Source organism: Oncorhynchus keta, chromosome 29 (assembly GCF_023373465.1).
Source record: "Oncorhynchus keta strain PuntledgeMale-10-30-2019 chromosome 29, Oket_V2, whole genome shotgun sequence".
NCBI classification, from domain to species: Eukaryota; Metazoa; Chordata; class Actinopteri; order Salmoniformes; family Salmonidae; genus Oncorhynchus; species Oncorhynchus keta.
In genome coordinates this window covers 32,929,267-32,948,055 of record NC_068449.1, presented here as the reverse complement: position 1 = coordinate 32,948,055, position 18,789 = coordinate 32,929,267, and the positions used below count along the sequence as shown (strand labels likewise).

At 41.4% G+C, this 18,789-nt stretch overlaps 2 protein-coding genes across 4 annotated transcripts in view; one reads left to right on the top strand and one right to left on the bottom strand.

Moving 5' to 3' along the window:
- The window catches only part of mipol1 (mirror-image polydactyly 1), a 77,719-nt gene extending 68,481 nt beyond the window's left edge, over window positions 1-9,238 (top strand). For all 3 annotated transcript variants that reach the window (XM_035743329.2, XM_035743328.2, XM_035743327.2), the window contains 2 exons: window positions 1,845-2,099; window positions 8,276-9,238. In XM_035743329.2, the coding sequence (XP_035599222.2) occupies window positions 1,845-2,099; window positions 8,276-8,342 (322 nt within the window). In that variant the 3' untranslated portion in view covers window positions 8,343-9,238. The remainder of the gene's footprint in view (window positions 1-1,844; window positions 2,100-8,275) is intronic.
- A 6,288-nt stretch (window positions 9,239-15,526) lies between these two features.
- Window positions 15,527-18,585, bottom strand: foxa1 (forkhead box A1). The gene is made up of 2 exons (XM_035743326.2): window positions 18,367-18,585; window positions 15,527-17,440 (listed from the first exon to the last, which is right to left on the bottom strand). Exons 1-2 carry the CDS (start codon window positions 18,436-18,438, stop codon window positions 16,205-16,207), a joined length of 1,308 nt encoding a protein of 435 aa, XP_035599219.1. The 5' UTR covers window positions 18,439-18,585; the 3' UTR covers window positions 15,527-16,204.
- Window positions 18,586-18,789: the final 204 nt, after the last annotated feature.

Below are 18,789 nucleotides of genomic sequence, written 5' to 3'. Positions count from 1 at the left end.
GCTCCTTGATCCTAGTTGGGCTCCTGAGTGGCGCAGCGGTCTAAGGCACTGCATCTCAGTACTAGAGGCGTCACTACAGACACCTTGGTTCGAATCCAGGCTTTATCACAACCGGCCGTGATTGGGAGTCCCATAGGGCGGCGTGCAATTGACCCAACGTCGTCCGAGTTTGGCCGGTATAGGCCGTCATTGTAAATAAGAATTAGTTCTTAACTGGCTTGCCTTGTTAAAATAAAGTTGAAATAAAAAATAAAAAAATCCCTATATAGTACTTTTGACCCATTGACCCCAACTCTGACTATGTATGCATCCCAGGTAAGGGACCATTTGGAATGTATACAGAGTTGGGGTCAATGGGAAATGTTTGGTTTCCTCTCCTTCCCAATAGATCATGGGTTTTGTCAGCCCTTTACTAAGGTGAAGAGTACCCTACCACCCTACCAAGCTCTATTGATAATATAACCACACCGATGTAGTGTTTACCTCAATCGTTCTCTATTTGAGAGCTGCTTTCTCTCTCTTTATTTGAGAGATTCTCTCATCTCATTGGAAACACCTGTCTGCTTTCACCTTGCGCTCCTATGTCTCAACCAGTTTGATGCTCTCAGTCGCACACACACACACACACTCGGTCACACTCGTTTGATGCTTTCAGTCAGTCAGTCCCGTCAGTAATGTACGGTAATATATTCCACTGACATTCTGCTGCATTATTGCCTCCAGATATTGTCTCATGTAGTGACATAGCGTTTGAATATTAAACGTGTCTCTTTGCCACGGGGTGTTAATACAGAATAACGTTCCCTACTGTCAGTTAAACTGCAGGCATGCTTTCATTGGTTAAGGTCAAGTTTCTGTCTGTTTGTGTTAGGAATGTGTCCAGCTGCACTCTGACTGCAAAGTCAGAAGTGTAGAGGAAAGGAGACTTGTTGGTTGGAAGCCTGTTCAGTGCATCATCCCTGTACTGCACTTTCAAGCTACAAGAACAGCTATTGTATCATTGCAGCGACTTCTCATCCTTCCTTTGCTGTACTTGTTGTAGCTGAGGTTGTTTCCAGTAGTTGTGCCTCTTTGGTGTTCAGGCGACCCAGCATGTACAAATATTTTCCTCCCACCGAATTCAAAGCCAAAGGATCATATCAATGTGTCAATCAAATATAATGAGAACTGCTTTTTTCAGAGTGCCTTGATAACAGTCCTAACGCTATTGTTGTTAGCTGACACCCTGTAGCTTCCTGAAGTACCAGTATGTTGCTGGTGATGTGCTGGCGTTCATAGTTACATTTATAGATACATTTTAGTATCTGTGTGATGATGGATTATTGTGACGCCAGGGAGAATTCAATTAAGCAGTGGTGTGAAAAGTATCCAATTGTCATACTTTAGTAAAATTAAAGATGCCTTCATAGAAAATGACTTAAGTGAAAGTCACGCAGAAAAATACCACTTGAGTAAAAGTCTAAAAGTATTTGGTTTTAAATATATTTAAGTATCAAAACTAAAAGTATAAATAATTCAAATAGCTTATAATAAGAAAACCAGACGAAGCATTTGTGTTTAGTGAGTCCTCCAGATCAGAGGCAGTAGGGATGACCAGGGATATTCTGTTGATAAGTGAGTGAATTGGACCACTTTCCTGTCCTGCTAAGAATTGAAAATGTAGTGGAGTAAAAAGTACATTATTTTCTTTAGGAATGTTGTGAAGTAAAAGTAGTCAAAAATATAAATTGTAAAGTACAGATAAAAAACGACTTAAGTAGTACTTTGAAGTATTTTTACGTAAGTACTTTACACCACTGCAATTAAGTATCATCTCATTTAATTCATCTTATCTCTCCCTACAGCTTGCACCAAGCCCAGTGTGAGTTAGGGGCCACCAGTCAGAAAGAGCAAGGAGCCTCATATCTCAGCTCTCCATCCCAGACCCTCCAGACCAAGCCCCTCCAGCCCAGGGAAGCCCCCTCTGGTCTGGTCAGTCCCCCCCACCAGCAGCCACTCCTGGCTCAGCTCCAGAGAATGGCCTCAGAGCACCAGAACACCCAGGCCCAGCTACAACACTCCCAAGAGACAGCGAGGGAGGCCAACGAGAAAGTACAGAAGTGAGTAGCTAACTAGAGTACAACTGTGGTTTTACAGACCCCTCAGTAATGACTAGCCCATGAAAAACTGCTACTAAATCAAATGTACTTTCTCGACATCTGAAAATGAAGGTCAAATCCACCACCGCCAATTTAGTTTCACTTAATATAGACACGTTTTTTTAACCCCCGCCATGTTGCCCCATGACAAGAATTTGGTAAACGCATGCTCCTCCCTAGCCCCTGCAACAGATTCCCCACCCTTCCCATCCCCAAATCCTTCTCGCCCCCCCATGACTCCTGCTGCACCCTACCCCCACCCCACCCTCTTGACTTGTGCTAGGGGTGTCCATGCTGAAGGATAGTTGGTTACTAGTTGTCTGGGAGGCCTTCTCTTCTCAGTCCCAGCCTGATCTCTGCTGCTCCTGCATCCTCCCACAGTCACACTGGGGCCACCCGCTCCCCGCTAAACAAACAGCAGTCGCCCTGCTCATCTATTTGCCTGGTGAATTAACAGGGGGGATGGTGATGGGGGGGTGACAGTTCTCAGCACTGGGAAAGCTGAAAGGCTTCCCCCCCACACCCCTCAGATTGGGAGGGAGAAAAGAGGGGATTCTGGTTGGTATTGTATTTAAACGATCCTCACTGGAGGGCCTCCATTATGCTTGGAAGATCACACAGTGTCTTCTACAACCTTCACTCTAAATGTAAAAACTAACTCACACTTCCCGAATGAAGGCAACATTTTCAGTCCACTGGCTCAACTGCTCTTGCAGTGTGCAGACTGGGAATAGTTTGGAAAACTGCAGCTAGCAATTACTTTGCGTGCACTGAACTGGTACTGTTACTGATGTTCTGCACTTTTATGGATTTTTTTTTTGACTACTGGTTCCTAGTGTAGGCCAACAAGGTAGTGTTAACAATTTCAGAGCATGGTCTGGGACTGGGACATCTTTCAGTCAGATCCTTTCCCAGAAAGAGGCCTGTCAGGGGGGTTAGATGTGTCAAGGTGTGGAGGATGGGTAGAGACTGCGGCCCAGGCCAAGGATGAGCAGCAGCAGCATCAGAAGACAGTCACACTCGACCGTTAACTGACCCCCAGATGGATGGCCCTGGTCCTGCTGGGATGCATCCCAGATGGCACCCTATTCTCTATAGTGCACTAGGGCTCAAGTCAAAAGAAGCTCATTATATAGGGAAATAGGGCACCATTTGGGTTGTGGTGGTGTGGGAGTCAGTGGGAAGCAGCGCTGACGAGGGCCCCGTCGCACGGCTGTGAGAAGAATGCACGAGGAGCCGAGTTACCTCGCTCTCTCCCCCCTCACCCCTCATCACCCCCTAGAGGACACGGCTTGCCAGAGGAAACGGAGAGGCGGCCCAGAATGTGGCACCTGAGTGCCGGGGGCTGACTGTCTTGCAGCTCCATTGATGGAGGGGCTGAGCAGAATGTCTAATGACCTATCTGAAGCTGCCTGCTGAATCAAAATTGGCCATGGAGGAGACGAAAGGACACAAAGACCCTTTTCATCGGGAGGTGGTGGTCCTCGCCCGCTAGTTACGGGCACGCTACTTACTGCTGTCTTTCTCTCCCTCTTTCATCATCATCATCATATCTCAGAGCCTTTGCTGCTCTACAGTGCATTCGGAAAGTAGGAGCCTTTTTTTTTACGTTACAGCCTTATTCTAAAATGATTTTTATTTTATTTTTAAATGTCCTCATCAATCTACTACACACTACCCCATAATGACAAAGCGAAAACAGGTTTTTAGATGTTTTTGCAAGTGTATAAAAATAGCATCAAATTGATCGGAAATACAGTGTAGACATTGTTAATGTAGTAAATGACTATTGTAGCTGGAAACGGCAGATTGTTTATGGAATATCTACATAGGCGTACAGAAGCCCATTATCAGCAACCCTCACTCCTGTGTTCCAATGGCACATTGTGTTAGCTAATCCAAGTTTATGATTTTAAAAGGCTAATTTATCATTAGAAATCATTTTGCAATTATGTTAGCACAGCTGAAAACTGTTGTCCTGATTAAAGAAGCAATAAAACTGGCCTTCTTTAGACTAGTTGAGTATCTGGAGCATCAGCATTTGTGGGTTCGATTACAGACTCAAAATGGCCAGAAACAAAGCCCTTTCTTCTGAAACTCATCAGTCTATTATTGTCTAGGACTTCTGAGGCGTCTGTTTCTCAAACTAGACACTCTAATGTACTTGTCCTCTTGCTCAGTTGTGCACCGGGGCCTCCCACTCCTCTTTCTATTCTGGTTAGAGCCAGTTTGTGCTGTTCTGTGAAGGGAGTAGTCCACAACGTTGTACGAGATCTTTTGTTTCTTGGCAATTTCTCTCATAGCCTTCATTTCACAGAACAAGAATGACTGATGAGTTTCAGAAGAAAGGGCTTTGTTTCTGGCCATTTTGAGCCTGTAATCGAAACTGCTAATGCTCCAGATACTCAACTCGTCTATGTGACCTCAAACTTGAGTTGGTGTTATGTAACTTTCTTATGATTCATCTTTGTAACTGTTGAACATTGCATTTTCGATGCCATGTGTAACTGTATTAATTATTGATTATATACTGTATATGTATTGTTTAAACACTTTCTGAGCTTTAAAACCTTGATAAATACGAACAAGTGCACCATCCATCCAGTACATTGCACACTCTACTGAAACACTGGTAGCTTATATTTTACTGCTCTATTGCAAGAAGAGTCTGATTCGGCGTTGTTTAGAATGATTGCGAAGAGCTGCGTGTTTACTCCATCTTATTCCAGCTATAATTGTTGGTTTTGCGACACTGAATTCTTAATCAGGATTTATGTTTTCTCTGGCTGCTCCCTGGCGTGTGTGTTTGGGTTTACTGGCCACCCTTGGTAAACAGTGTTGTTCCAAATCCCCACCAGTACACCTTGGACAGAGACACACACTAGCTGGAACTGTCTAAACGTGACAGAGAGGCTAATGCATATATTTAAAAATGCAACGAGGGGCTGCACCATTTACACACAAGGGGGACAAGGTGTGTGTGTGTTTGTGTGTGTTTGAGGGGGGAGGGGAGGGATTTCTTGCCTCGTGTTCATGTTAACTAGTTAGGTGGGCCGTGTTTGCCTGTGTGTATCAGTGAGTGTTGGCCTGTGTGCGTGGCCTGTACATTCAGTGGCTGGAGTGTTTGCATGGCCTTTGTGACTTGGACCTTTCTTAAACATTAGCAATCCTCTTGGCCTTATTTTCTCTCCCCATTGCTAATATGTTGATCTCTCCTCCACAGCAAGCTGATGTTACACACAGCGCTAGTCGCCGTGTCATCCTCACCACGCATAAATAAACACAGGTTTGCGGTGGCGATGACTCGCCATGTTGAGGAAAACAGATGGAGAATGACTTCCGGACAGACAATACCTGGGTCAGACCACTCCCAGATGCTGCCTGATTACCAGCCAGTCGGTAAAAACCCTTGGCAAAGCAGATTGGCAGGTCACAGCTTAGACAGTCTCGCAGGCAGCGCAATTCTCTGGTTGAGTCCCAATAATCTCTCCATCCTGCTGAAGTGTGGCCTCGTTCACTACCCCCCACAAATTGAGTATTTGTATGAGCTAGAGGGAGTTTCCATATACCAGTCATTTCTTTTCAAATCCATGAAGGGAAGTGAACCAGTGCACACTTTGGGGGAAAGGAGAGATCATTTTGACGCACCCTCAGGCTCTTATCAGATCATTACAACTGAGCTGCTGAGGGAAAACAACTAGTGCACCGTGCTTCAAAGATGAGAAGACCGCACTCCCTCAAAAATATCAGCGATGGGTCTTTCTTCCTTGTCCCTCCTTGTGTAAAAGGGTTTGTTATTTCAGGGTGTGTGCGTGCATGGCACATGCACAGTATCAGGAATTTAAGAATACTTCATCAACATCCACTCCCCCACCTTACAAGTCAAGGTTACATTGTTTTACTTTTTTATTTTACCTTTATTTAACTAGGCAAGTCAGTTAAGAACAAATTCTTATTTTCAATGACGGCCTTGGAACAGTGGGTTAACTGCCTGTTCAGGGGCAGAACGACAGATTTTGTACCTTGTCAGCTCGGGGATTTGAACTTGCAACCTTGCAACCTTTCAGTTACTAGTCCAATGCTCTAACCACTGGGCTACCCTTTGATATAATAGACTGCACATGATTAGTTAGTTGTTTTAATAACTACAATGACTAAAGATTTAACTTGTGATTTTTGTTACGTTATATATGAAAAATCTAAGTGAAAATGATTTTTTTTGCAACTATTACAATACAGGAGCAGTGTAGCCTTTCCACTTGTGTCAAGTTTATTATTTCCGTATCAGTGATGTCACGGGGAGGACGGGGATAAGATTTTCATGGAAAGCGCTTCAAATCCTCACTCTATAACAAAAAGCCTGCTCTATGCTGGGGTTCAGTCCCGGCTTTCTATTCTAATTTCATTCACAGTTGGAGATTTTCCCTGTCTAAGTGCTCCCAAAGTTTTGAATTCTATGGAAGAAGAATGTTTGCACTTGGAAGAAAACTTCCATTGCTTCATCAATTATTAAAAGACATTTCTTTTCACATTTTTTTCACTTGTCACGATGTGCTTGTGTCCTTCATGATTGAAGGGCAATTTTTGCTACATGTAATCTAGTTAATTTCCTCCTACTTAGCACCATGCTCTTCACCGAGGCCTGTACTCTGAAGCGGGATCGATTTGGAGGTGGAGGGTCCGTCATGGTCTGGGGCAGTCATCGGACTGAGCTGGTTGTCATTGCAGGCAATCTCAACTCTGTGCGTTACAGGGAAGACATCCTCCTCCCTCATGTGGTACTCTTCCTGCAGGCTCATCCTGACATGACCCTCCAGCATGACAATGGAACCAGCCATACTGCTCGTTCTTTGCATGATTTCCTGCAAGACAGGAATGCCATGGCCAGCGAAGAGCCCGGATCTCAATCCCATTGAGCACGTCTGGGACCTGTTGGATCGGCGGGTGAGGGCTAGGGCCATTCCCCCCAGAAATGTCTGGGAACTTGCAGGTGCCTTGATGGAAGAGTGGGGTAACATCTCACAGCAAGAACTAGCACATCTGGTACAGTCCATGAGGAGGAGATGCAAGCAGTACTTAATGCAGCTGGTGGCCACACCAGATACTGACTGTTACTTTTGATTTTGACCCCCCCTTTGTTCAGAGACACATTATTCTATTTCTGTTAGTCACATGTCTGTGGAACTTGTTCAATTTATGTCTCAGTTGTTGAATCTTGTTATGTTCATACAAATATTTACACATGTTAAATTTGCTGAAAATCAACGTAGTTGATTTCTTTTTTTGCTGAGTTTATATTATCATTGAACGAGATATGTGTGAAATCTGTGAAATGTTCCTAATTTGAAAATACACAAAATATTCTTTAGTCAAAGCCAATTTCCCTACATATTTGACCATAACATAATTCCAGTTGGATGCTTTTTAACTAAATAGCTAGGAATATTAATATTGACTCTGGTAAAAAGAAAAGAAAAGTACAACCCGCCAATAAACATGTGTAAAATCACATCCGTATTTCAGTAGCAGACCCATAATGTTTCCAGAGAGCCAAAAAAGCAATGTGCTGTTTCCTCCCTCTCTCACCCAGCCTCTCGCTCCAAAAGCATTCCTCTCCTGTCTCTCACCCGCCCATCAATTCACTGTGATTTTCATCCTGTCAGGGAATCATTTGCTTTTCTTTTCAGCCATAAGGACACCATTATTGTCCTGCCTCTCTGCCAGGAAAAACACTACATATATGAGAGAGAGAGAGAGAGAGAGAGAGAGATCAGTGTATTTCAATGATTTGTACAGTTGGTTTGGTCTGACTACCACTTAAAGAAGCATCTATATCCTACCCCCGGTCTGCCTTGTAACAAGTGTATCCTTGTGTTAGTTAGGGTGTGCTGGGCACCACTGCACCAGGAGAGGTGCATTCATTCCCCACACCCTCTCTTCATCTTTCTCTACCCCTCTTCCTCACCCTATCTCCCCATTATTACTCCCCCTCCTCCCTTCCCCTCTTCCTCCCCTGTCTCCCTCTCTTCCTCCCCATCCCTATATTTGGGGTTCCTCTACATGTCATTAAAGGTCATTAAAGAGCACTATATTAAACCCATGTATTACAATGAATGTTATTCTCTGTCACCGTGCAGGTTGGAGCGGCTGGTGGAGGTGCTGAGGAAGAAGGTGGGGACAGGCAGCGTCCGGACAGTCATCTGACTGAGACTACGTCGGGGGAAGCAACAGTGAGTCCACTCAGTTCCTGGCTCTGTCCTGAATGGCACCCTATTCCCTATAAAGTGCACTACTTTTGACCAGTGCCCTACATCCCTATATGCCAAAAATAGTGAAGGCAATAGGGTGCCATTTGTGATGCAGCCCCTGTCTGCTCTGCCCGAACTGGAGCAGCCTGAGCGACTGTCCAGTCGAACGGCCACATCTGGTGTCCAGGCTGCCTCCCTGCCTGCCCAGACCCGGGCTGTTGTGTTTAACGCTGTGTAAACACACCCAAGCCTTAACTGGGCAAACAGTTGTAAGAAGTGCAGCACTCCAAAGCCTCATTCCAGGCTGGGCTCAAACTGAATCGTAAACTGTTTAACCACTTGGGTTGTTGGTTTGTTGCTGCCCACTCTCTTTTTCCCTCTTTCTTTCTTAAATTCTACATTTTACCTTACTAAAAATCATGTTACATTTGTTTTGTCATCAACTAAATTGTGTGTTGCTGCCTGTGTTGCTGCCTATCTCTGTTACAAGGGAGATGCCTGTGTGCCTTACTTTTATTGATAAAATATGTATTCTCTTTGATATCCCAGATCAATACAGTGTCCTGACATATACAGTATTTCATTGAAAAGGTTAGTGCTGTATTGTAAAGGTTGCTGGTGCTGCCTGGATTCGGCGTCGATGCTGCCGCGGGCCAAATAACTGTGATTTATATAGTCAACTCCATGATGCTCTCAAATCAAATCAGTCATGGCATTTATGATTTGAAGAACATCACCTGTCAACTTCCTGTATTCTTGCATCTGTTGTATTATAAAGTTAGTATTGCTGTGATAGTTTATGGACATTTTATGGTGTGAGTATTGTATGAAATAAAACATATAAACAACTGATAAAAATATGCTTCATCCTTTAATCTGGTAACTCAACACTATTTACTCTACTCAAAGACAAAAGGTGTGACATTATTAGTCGGCCACTAAAAATTTTGTTTTATTCTCTGGACTTTTTTTCTTCATTTTTATAAAGTACTTTCTCAACTGAGTCACGACCATTATATCCCTATGGATTGATATAAACTTCTATTTGAAGATAAACCTGTCTTTTTTAACACTTCTGTGTATATAAGGTTCAGCTCTCAAAGTGTGCTAATTTAGAACAGGTCTTAAAGAGTAAAAAAAAAATAAACCCACTACCTCTGATATTCATTTTGTAAGATCCATATGACAAAACTCTCTAAATTACACAACTGTCGTATTTGTTCTCTCGCTGACTAAAGGTTTCATGAAGCAATATTAAGTTTTTAGAAGTATTCAAAGTAGGTCAAAGTATATAGAGAGGGGTATATTTTTGTAACTCCAGTAGTCCATGCATATCCATTTCATGGAACTTGAACTTCTTTCTAGGCTTTATAGAATTACATTTTAAGCAGAGCTTTAAATCTCTTTATTTTAATACATTTGTATTTTGTCCGTAGCACTATTATTTTGGCTATTGTCATATCCTAATTGGCCAGATTTTGACAAAGGCATTGCACACTAAAAACAAATGGTTCTATATAGTACCACATAAGGGTTGTTTTGCTTTCAACCATAGTGGATCCCTTTTTGGGGCTATATTGAACCATTTTTTAAAGGTCTATAAAGAACCATGATCATATGGTTCTAAAAGGAACCTGTATGGTGCTATAAAGAACACTTTCCTAAGTTTCTATAAAGAACCATTCAAAAAAGGTCATATATCGCACCAAAAAAAAGGGTTCTGCTATGGTTATAACCCTTTTTAGGGCTATATTGCGCCCTTTTGTATGGTTCTTTATAGAACCTTTATGGAGAATGGTTCTATACAAAACATTTCTCAATCTCAAAGGTTATTTGTGGATCCTTTTGAAGAACCATACAGGCTTTGTTATTCTGATCAGCCATATTATATTGTTAACATTCTGTAGGTGTTATTATTGTGTTAATTGACAAGTTGAATTAGGTGTGGTAGCTCTGGAACAGCTGGGGCTCCCTGAGTAGAGAATTGAGAACTACTGATTTAGTCAACTGTTCTTAATGCATAGAGATCCTGTTAAATTATTGGAGGGGCTATGTCATAAACCCTCAAAGTTCCACAACGGTGTGAAAATGGCAGCCAAATTGGTCAGGGAGAAATCCAAACTAGTCTAATTGGAATTGTTGTTTTCCTGGAAAGCTGTGAGTGCTATTATATGATACAATATCAGTAATTGTTTGCATTTACAACTTGTCTAAGTCTTGTCATCAACTGATTTCTGGCAGTGTATGGCTGTGGATTGACTGCATTGTTTGAATGGAAACTGGAATGACACTGACTCACACTTGCACAAAAAGAGCTGTGAGCAAACCATGCCCCCAAATATCCAAATGAGCTGCTGCCCCAACATTTTAATTATCACTACATTTTAATTAGCACTAAAAGAGCAAATAACCCTTTTGTGAACTGCAAAGGACCTTTGAAGGCCTCAAATGGTTCTTTGCATCATTATGGTTCCACATAGAACCATCCTTCGCAAAGAACCCTTGAGGAACCATTTTTTCTTTCCGTGTACTGACTTTGAGAAAAAGATGTTGTGGTCTAGAGATGGATGCAAAGAGAGAGGCACTATCCATGGATATATTGCTAATTTATCAGTCTCTCATTTTCCTGCACCAAAATCTCTCTCTCTCTCTCTCTCTCTCTCTCTCTCTCTCTCTCTCTCTCTCTCTCTCTCTCTCTCTCTGTCCTACCTCTCTGTGGTCCCTATTTGAATACTAATAGTTTATAAACATGAGGGCCGAAGAGATCAAGCGACCTTTACTACAGATTATACACCAAACAGTTAAATTCGCATCGTGTATGTTCCATTTTTCTTAAATTGATGCGTTGACCCTAACGAGCCCTACATTCCTCCCGCTGTCCTTCGATTTATAAAAAAAAAGCTATGCCCGTGGTGAGATTTGTGTGCCCATACAAGATCGATTATGTAATCAGAACTTGTGTTGGATGGTTGGATTCACGGTTGCCATCAAGTTGCAGTCCAAAGACAGGAGGGGTAGGGTAGAGAGTACCCTCCTCTCAGATAATGCTCGAGCGACAAGCTTGTCGATTTCATCTGTGCTGGTAACCGTGGAGATCGCACAACGTGGGTGTCCCCCACTCTTAATCCCACAAGGTCCTCTACAATGTATGTTACTCCGTCAAATAATCCGCCTTGTTCTAAATAGGGAGGCAAAATCTTTCGCTTTGTTGAAATCTGAAAACTTTTGATATCCCTGGTTATCCCCAAATCGGCCACGCCTCCAATTGTGATTTACGCGTTGTTATGATGATCGCACACACTAGTACAAATAAAATGCCTAATGTGTAGGCTAACCTATAGGTCTCAATTTGTATTATGGTTCAGGTCAATATATCTTGACTAGGCCTATAGAAGCCCATTTGATATTTATTTTGAAATGTTATTTTGGAGTCTGATCCTTGATTTATCCTGTGTAGTTTACTATCTTGGTCTCGGTGTAAAGGATTGTACACGGGTGCACCATAAAGAAGGGGAATCTCGATTAACCCATTTTGAGAACCAATCGCATGATGAAATGAGTACAAAACAACTTTTTTATATACGCTTTAATTAAAAACGTGTTCAGGCAGCCCAGTTGTGAATGAAATGCAGAGAAAAGCGTGACTGATCCTGTTGCTATAACGACAACAAATATGTCCTGTCTTTCCTTCCACTTTAACGCACTCCATCCATCCATGTATTCTTTGTGGACCTTCTTTTCTAGTAACAATGTATGAAACTGGAGGCTAATTGGCAATAAAATGACAATGTTCATGAAGCACATATGTTGTAAAGCCTTGGCCTATGTGAAAAGCCTGCCATTTGGAGAGAAATGTGCCTATTGCACAATGATAAAAAGTGGGCCATAGTTCATTCTCCTGGCTATCTCGTTGTTTACAGTGTTGCATACATAATATGGTTAGTTGTTCTTTTGATATAGTTAGACTATGCATGGTTTACATTTTTAACTATAGGTTATTTGGGCGTTCCGTAGACTGTCAAATTGTTTAATATTTAGTTTATATAGCAAATACTGTTTGTTCATAGTGCCACATCTTATTTTATTTAACAGACTGGTAGCCTAGTATTTAATATTTGGATAGCTGGTATACATTTTTAATACCTTCCATTTGTCTTCGTCCTCTGCAAAACCTGATGCATAGCACTATTCTGTATCCTCCTTTGTTTGTTCGAACTTTTCCCGTTACCCTGCAAAGAGAGCAACCAAAAAAAACAACCAATTGGGTTGTCCCCTTAGTGTGGCCTCAAATGGATTAATGAAGACACAAAACACCATGGTCTCGTAGCAGGCAGGCAGGCCGAGGGACCACCAACCTGACAGTCGATGTATATTAGGAGGACACAAAGCCCTAATAAACTTCTTCCGTATAATTTTTAATGGAAAACCAGCTGCTTCTAAAGCTGATTTCGGATAGAGATCTCTCCCTCTTCTCCCTCGGCCTTTGAAAGCTCCTTTCTTTCGTCTTTGAATCTGAAGGGGTATTGCTTTGCTCTTTTCGTTGGCCAAGCACAATTGTGTTATTGGAGATAATTAATTCAATCCCCATCAAAAGGTATTAGAAGCGCCTTGGCCCTGTAGTGGCTTTCTAAACTCAGAATGAAAAGACGGAGAAGAAAGGTCTACGGGTAGGCTCGCTGATGGTCGCTTTTGAAGTAAAGGGGTCTGCGCATTGTTGTCGAAATTTTTGTCCATAAGGGTGAAGAAAGCGTCAGTGCTTTTGATGGGGAAACGTGAAATGCCACATAAGTTGGAAAACAAGGCGCTGCTGAAATCTCCATGCTGGACACTGCCTGCTGATAACATATGTCACACATTATTAAAGGTTGGACGACTTGAATAATGTAGTTCAAATTGAATGTGTAGAAAAACACGTATAACCTGTACGCCAAGGCAATAGAAAACTAGGCATATAAATAATAATAATAGCCTAATCATAATAATAACATGTTTATTATTGTAATTATCGACGTGTATATAATAAACCCTTTCAGGGTAAGAATATGTCTATATAATTACTACTAAATGTACCTTCATCAGTTATTAATTCATATTATCTTATATGAGGGCATAAAGGCGTTGATATGTTGGTTTAGACTATTAAATACTAAAGTGAACAGCTATTATGGGTTTCAATGTGATATGCTCTTACACTAAATTATACACGGTTTAGCCTAGAAAAAAACACCTCGTTGCCTTTTTCAGGTGAAATGTCGAACATAAATGCATGATATTCTATACAAATGAATAGTTATCTCTTGTTTGAACGTTGAGGTATGCCCTAATAGCAAAGATTTCAATCAGAGTCAAGCACAAAAGTCACTGACAGGTTTGCTCTGTTTTTATTTGCTGTTTCACGTTCGACACAAGGTGGTTTCCATACTGGATCACACGCTGCAAAGTCTTTTTCCAACAGCTGGGCAAACTAATGAACAAGATCTGTCCAAAGTTCAAACATTTCTCATGGAAACGCGGAGTCCTTTTCTCCAAAAATTGAGGATGGTGTTATTGGAATCTGCTAAGAACACTTTGCAAGAGAGTTTTAATATAGGAGAATAAATACATGAATCACTCGGTGCATTTTGGATGATCTGCTGCGGTTGATCTGACCATTTTAAAGGTTTATTGCCAGGCATATACTGGTCAATACCATATTATTTGCCTCCAACATTGTACACCTTCAGATACAGTAGGTCTATGAAGTAGGTTATAATGGGCCCATCAAATAATGTCGGTGGGGGACCTTGATCCAAACGACTTCACAAATAATCTAGATCATATCTGGAGTAAGCGTGTTTCTCCGTTAAATGTGTCAATTTGTGGTCCATGCCCTCTTTGATAGTCTTGTCGTTCATTACTGAACACTGTCATTATGGCAAAATGACTGTAATAGCATATATCGCAATCATTTTATTGTCAAAATCATGTATCATCTTGAGGTGAAAATAACAAAAATGCAATATTAACGTTGGCCTAAATTCTTCCGGGAAAAATATCCAATCGTTGCAGAACAATAGGCCAAATGTTATCCATATTTAAAGTGACCAACAAGAAACATTTTATTAGTCACCATTTAGGATATTATAGTCCAAAATTGATTTGAAAAAGATACAATTGAAAGTATATAAAAATTAGGTTTTTAGATATTGTTCATATTAATGTCAGTTCATCTGGAGTAGGCTAAAGGTAGCCTCGAGCATATGAAACTCATTCGCAGACAAGCTTCTCAGTTGTTCCAAACACAGTTAATATATGATCTAAATGAACATAGCTTCTTAAAATGTTATTTTATTTATTTAAAACAAGTAAGCTTGAATGTGTATGAAAAACAAAACACAGACCACAGGCCTATGGCATAAGCCTATAAAGCCGCAATTCTCCGCGATATTTTCACCACACTCAATTCAATTCTCCATGTTATTTGCGCATCGGGGGGCAATTACATGATAATTAAACACATTTCACGGTTACTCAGCCAAAATGTGTGTCTACAAAATACCATGATCAAAGTCAAATCTGTTCAGGTTCACGAGCCGCATCATGTAGGGTTACGGTTTACAAAAAGATGCTTTGGTCTTTCCATGATATTGTTAAAAATCCATTTACAACACGCCGGAATCCTTTATGAGGTAAAGCTCTGCGGCTGTATTTCTGTTAGATTTGGCTTTAGTCTTGCTCATTGATCAAAAACTTGCGGTGCGTCAACCCAAGCGAGCATCAATACAGTTAGCATTTATGAACTTTACAATTATATTGAATACACTTTAGATGTGTCTATCAATGGTTCATAACCTAATTTCATATGGAGTTACATTCATGATACAATATTTTACGCAATAGCTTACAAGACTGAACAACAAAGCTGGCTATATGTCACTCTGACAGAAGCTTTAGACCATATAATTAATACACTCTCTTTACAATGGTAATGCAAATGTTTTGTAAGGCTTCATTTTTAAACTCAAAACGTTACAATTCATATTGTTCCTGAATTATTTGGATATGTGTTAAAAGTTGGAACAGTTGCGTAATTGAATAGTACTTTTTTACGCCTCATGCACAGAATAGCCTCTTCAAAATTAACATCAGAAATACCAACAATCAGTGAATAAATCGTATTTGTTTTATTTGAAAATGAACAAGAAATAAGTTAAGCACATGCAGAGACATCAAAACAAACAGAGAAAGATAAAAACGCTGACATTAGGCTGCACATAAAAATCACACATTTTCTGGTTTGAAAAATACCACAAAAGACATACAGTTGTCATGTATAAAGAAATACACATTTTTATTTTTAATGCATTTCCACGTGGAATTTAAGATTGTTATACAAGATCGGTTTGTAAATATGTTTGTCAGATATTTAGCAAATGAACCAAAGCAATGCGTAAAATGACAACATCCATTTAAAAAGTAAGCTATCTGGAACAGACGGGTGTTTGTCGCTTCGCCTGTCTCACGCGTTCCACGAGACCTTATTGACCTTCATTCATGCACATAGTAACACACATGGACATATTCATCGTGGGTACTACAAGTTCGGGGAACACAACATTATTTTACAAGCTCAAAATTGTTTTAAATACACTAGCAATGATTTACGACTGGATATACAATCATTCAATGGTAACACTTTACAGTATAGGCCTATTGTATTTTACTCATACACATTCTTATACATTAAAGTAACAGTCCTTATGCACCAGGTGCATGCAAAAAAATATGATCAATGTTTTCTGTCATCCTTTTATCGAGCACTATAAAAATGAGAAGATACTAAGAAGTGTTGAGGACTGGTCTGGAATACACACCTTGATAGTATGACGCCTCTATTGCGGATGGGTCCATGGCTCTGCCTACCATGGACGCGCTGCCGAGGGGTAGACTGGAAGACATACTTGAGCCGTAGGAAGAGTATTGCAAAGCTTGCTCGTAGGCTTTCAAATCCAGTTTGTGCTGTTGCTCTGAGGATGACATTAAATTATTTATTGAAAACGGGTGGTTGAATGAGTAATGGGGATCCCCTTTTAGGTGCAGATGGGACTCGTGCGCCATCGAGTGCGGAGGTAAAGGGAGAGAGGACAGGGACGTGGCCGAGCTGGCCACGGGGTGGAGAGGTGGCCCGCTGCTCTTTAGTTCAGAGGCGCTGCCACTGCTCCTGTGGTCCATGCTGTGAGGGCTGGAGGACTGGTTGGAGAGGGAGTTGGAGTCCACATTCCCAGTCTTGCTGTTGGTGTTCTCGCTCGAAGGCGACCCAGAACCGGACTGGTCTTTCCTTCCGTCCCCTTTACTTGAAGATATCTTTCTATTTTCGCATTTAAAGCGCTTTTGTCTGCGTAGGTAACAACCGTTCTCGAACATATTTCCTGAATCTGGGTGCAGGGCCCAGTACGAACCTTTGCCTGGCTTATCCGGTGACCTGGACACTTTGATGAAGCAATCATTAAAAGACAATGAATGGCGAATAGAGTTCTGCCACCTCTGTTGGTTCTGTCTGTAGTATGGAAATAGGTCCATTATCCACTGATAGATTTCGCTAAGCGTGAGCATCTTGCTTGGTGCTTGCTGAATGGCCATGGTTATGAGGGATATGTATGAATACGGAGGCTTTGCGTGTGGGTAGCTTCTCCTGAACGACTTGTTGTCCCTTGCTCGGTTCAGGTTGGGCTGAGTATAGGACATTGGGCTCATAGTAGGGCTCATGCTCGCGTATGGATTCATAGCGTTCATGGAAGCCTGCTGAGCCGACATCGCGCCCATGTTCGAGGGGCTAAGGGCAGTGCCCATTAACGGTACCCCTCCACCCATTCCGTTCATCGCACTGGACGCGCTCGGGGGCATCCCTGTCATTGTCCCGGGGCTTAGTCCGGCTCCCAGGCCGGGGTTGGCGTAAGACATATTGAAAGAACCTGAGGTCATATTTCCATTAGTAGACATACTCATGTAACTGTTCATATTGTTCATGGAACTCAGTCCTGCATTCATGCCGTTGTTCACCATGGGCGAATATACCTGGAATAACAGGAGAGAAATGTGATCACAACAATGCATTGGTCTTCCACACACTCAAAGTGCTTACGTTTTTTATTATTTGTTTTTATTCTGCTGGAATCGACTGTGTAATAATGTTAAGCCAATAATAATGAATACTTATGAATATTAGGCTGTTAATAAACACAAAATATTTCAAAACTTAACGAATTTAATTCATTCGATTTGACTAAAAAACATGAGATTAATTTTGCGAGCTTTTAAACAGCAGCATCAAAACAGTGCAGCCTGGTCCATTTATATGATATATATCAAACTCAAACAACATCGTTTCATTGTGTTAGGGTATAAAATGCCATTTTGTGCTGCTTTTCAAGCAATGCAATCATTTAGATGAACATTTTATGTAGGCCTATTATGCACAAACAGAAGGTCAAGCAAAGCGTATTAATCTTAATATTGGTATGGAACAAACGAATTAAGATTGATTGGAAACATTCCACTGACTGCAACTTTCTTTTCGAATAGCAAGCATTGATAAACATATGCCATGATCTCGTTGCATGACGGCTGGTAAACATTCAGTGCCTAATCCCATTTTTACGCACATGTATAATGGTATTTTATTTATTGTTAAAGTGCCAGTATCTCAAGTCAGCATTCGGCCTGCTGTGACTGCAATGTGCACTGCTGCCACCCGGCGTGCTTGGCCGTCTCTCGTTCTTTAGGATACATCATCAGGTTGCATATAGTGAAGTCTATGCCCAAAAGAGTCCAATATTCTATAAACAACAACAGCAACACCGTGCCATTTGAATTGTTTTAAGGACACTCAGTGCAGTTTGCTAGAAAACATGCATCGCAAAAACGAAGACGTGGAAATCAGTTAGCACCTAATTGTTATTCTAATACACAAATCGAATAAAACTGAAATACACATAGCCTACCTCTTGTGCGTCATTGTAATAGCTGCTCCAATCTGGCGTTTCGTGACCTTCCATTTTCACTGTACCCAACATTATGGTTGATATCCACAAATCGTAAACATGCAGTTCCTCAGACTGGAGTTTGTGAGAAATGTATCCTAGGAAAAGGTGCGTTGTAACTGGTGGGATGTTGCAGGAGGGTTAGAGTAAAGAAGTGAGGAGATAGATGTTGAATGCAGTGTGACCTGTGAGTTTAGATCTTCCCCTAATACGTAGGCGGTACAACCCACCCACTTTTTCAGTGTTCATTTGCCTGGCTCTTTTTCCCTCGCTGAAGTCACCCCTCGGGTGCCCACAGTTATTCTGCGTCTTTACAGAGAAAAATAGCTCAGTCAAAAATAATGTTTCCCCCTCCCTAATAAGGTGTGTAAACATTCCATCAGT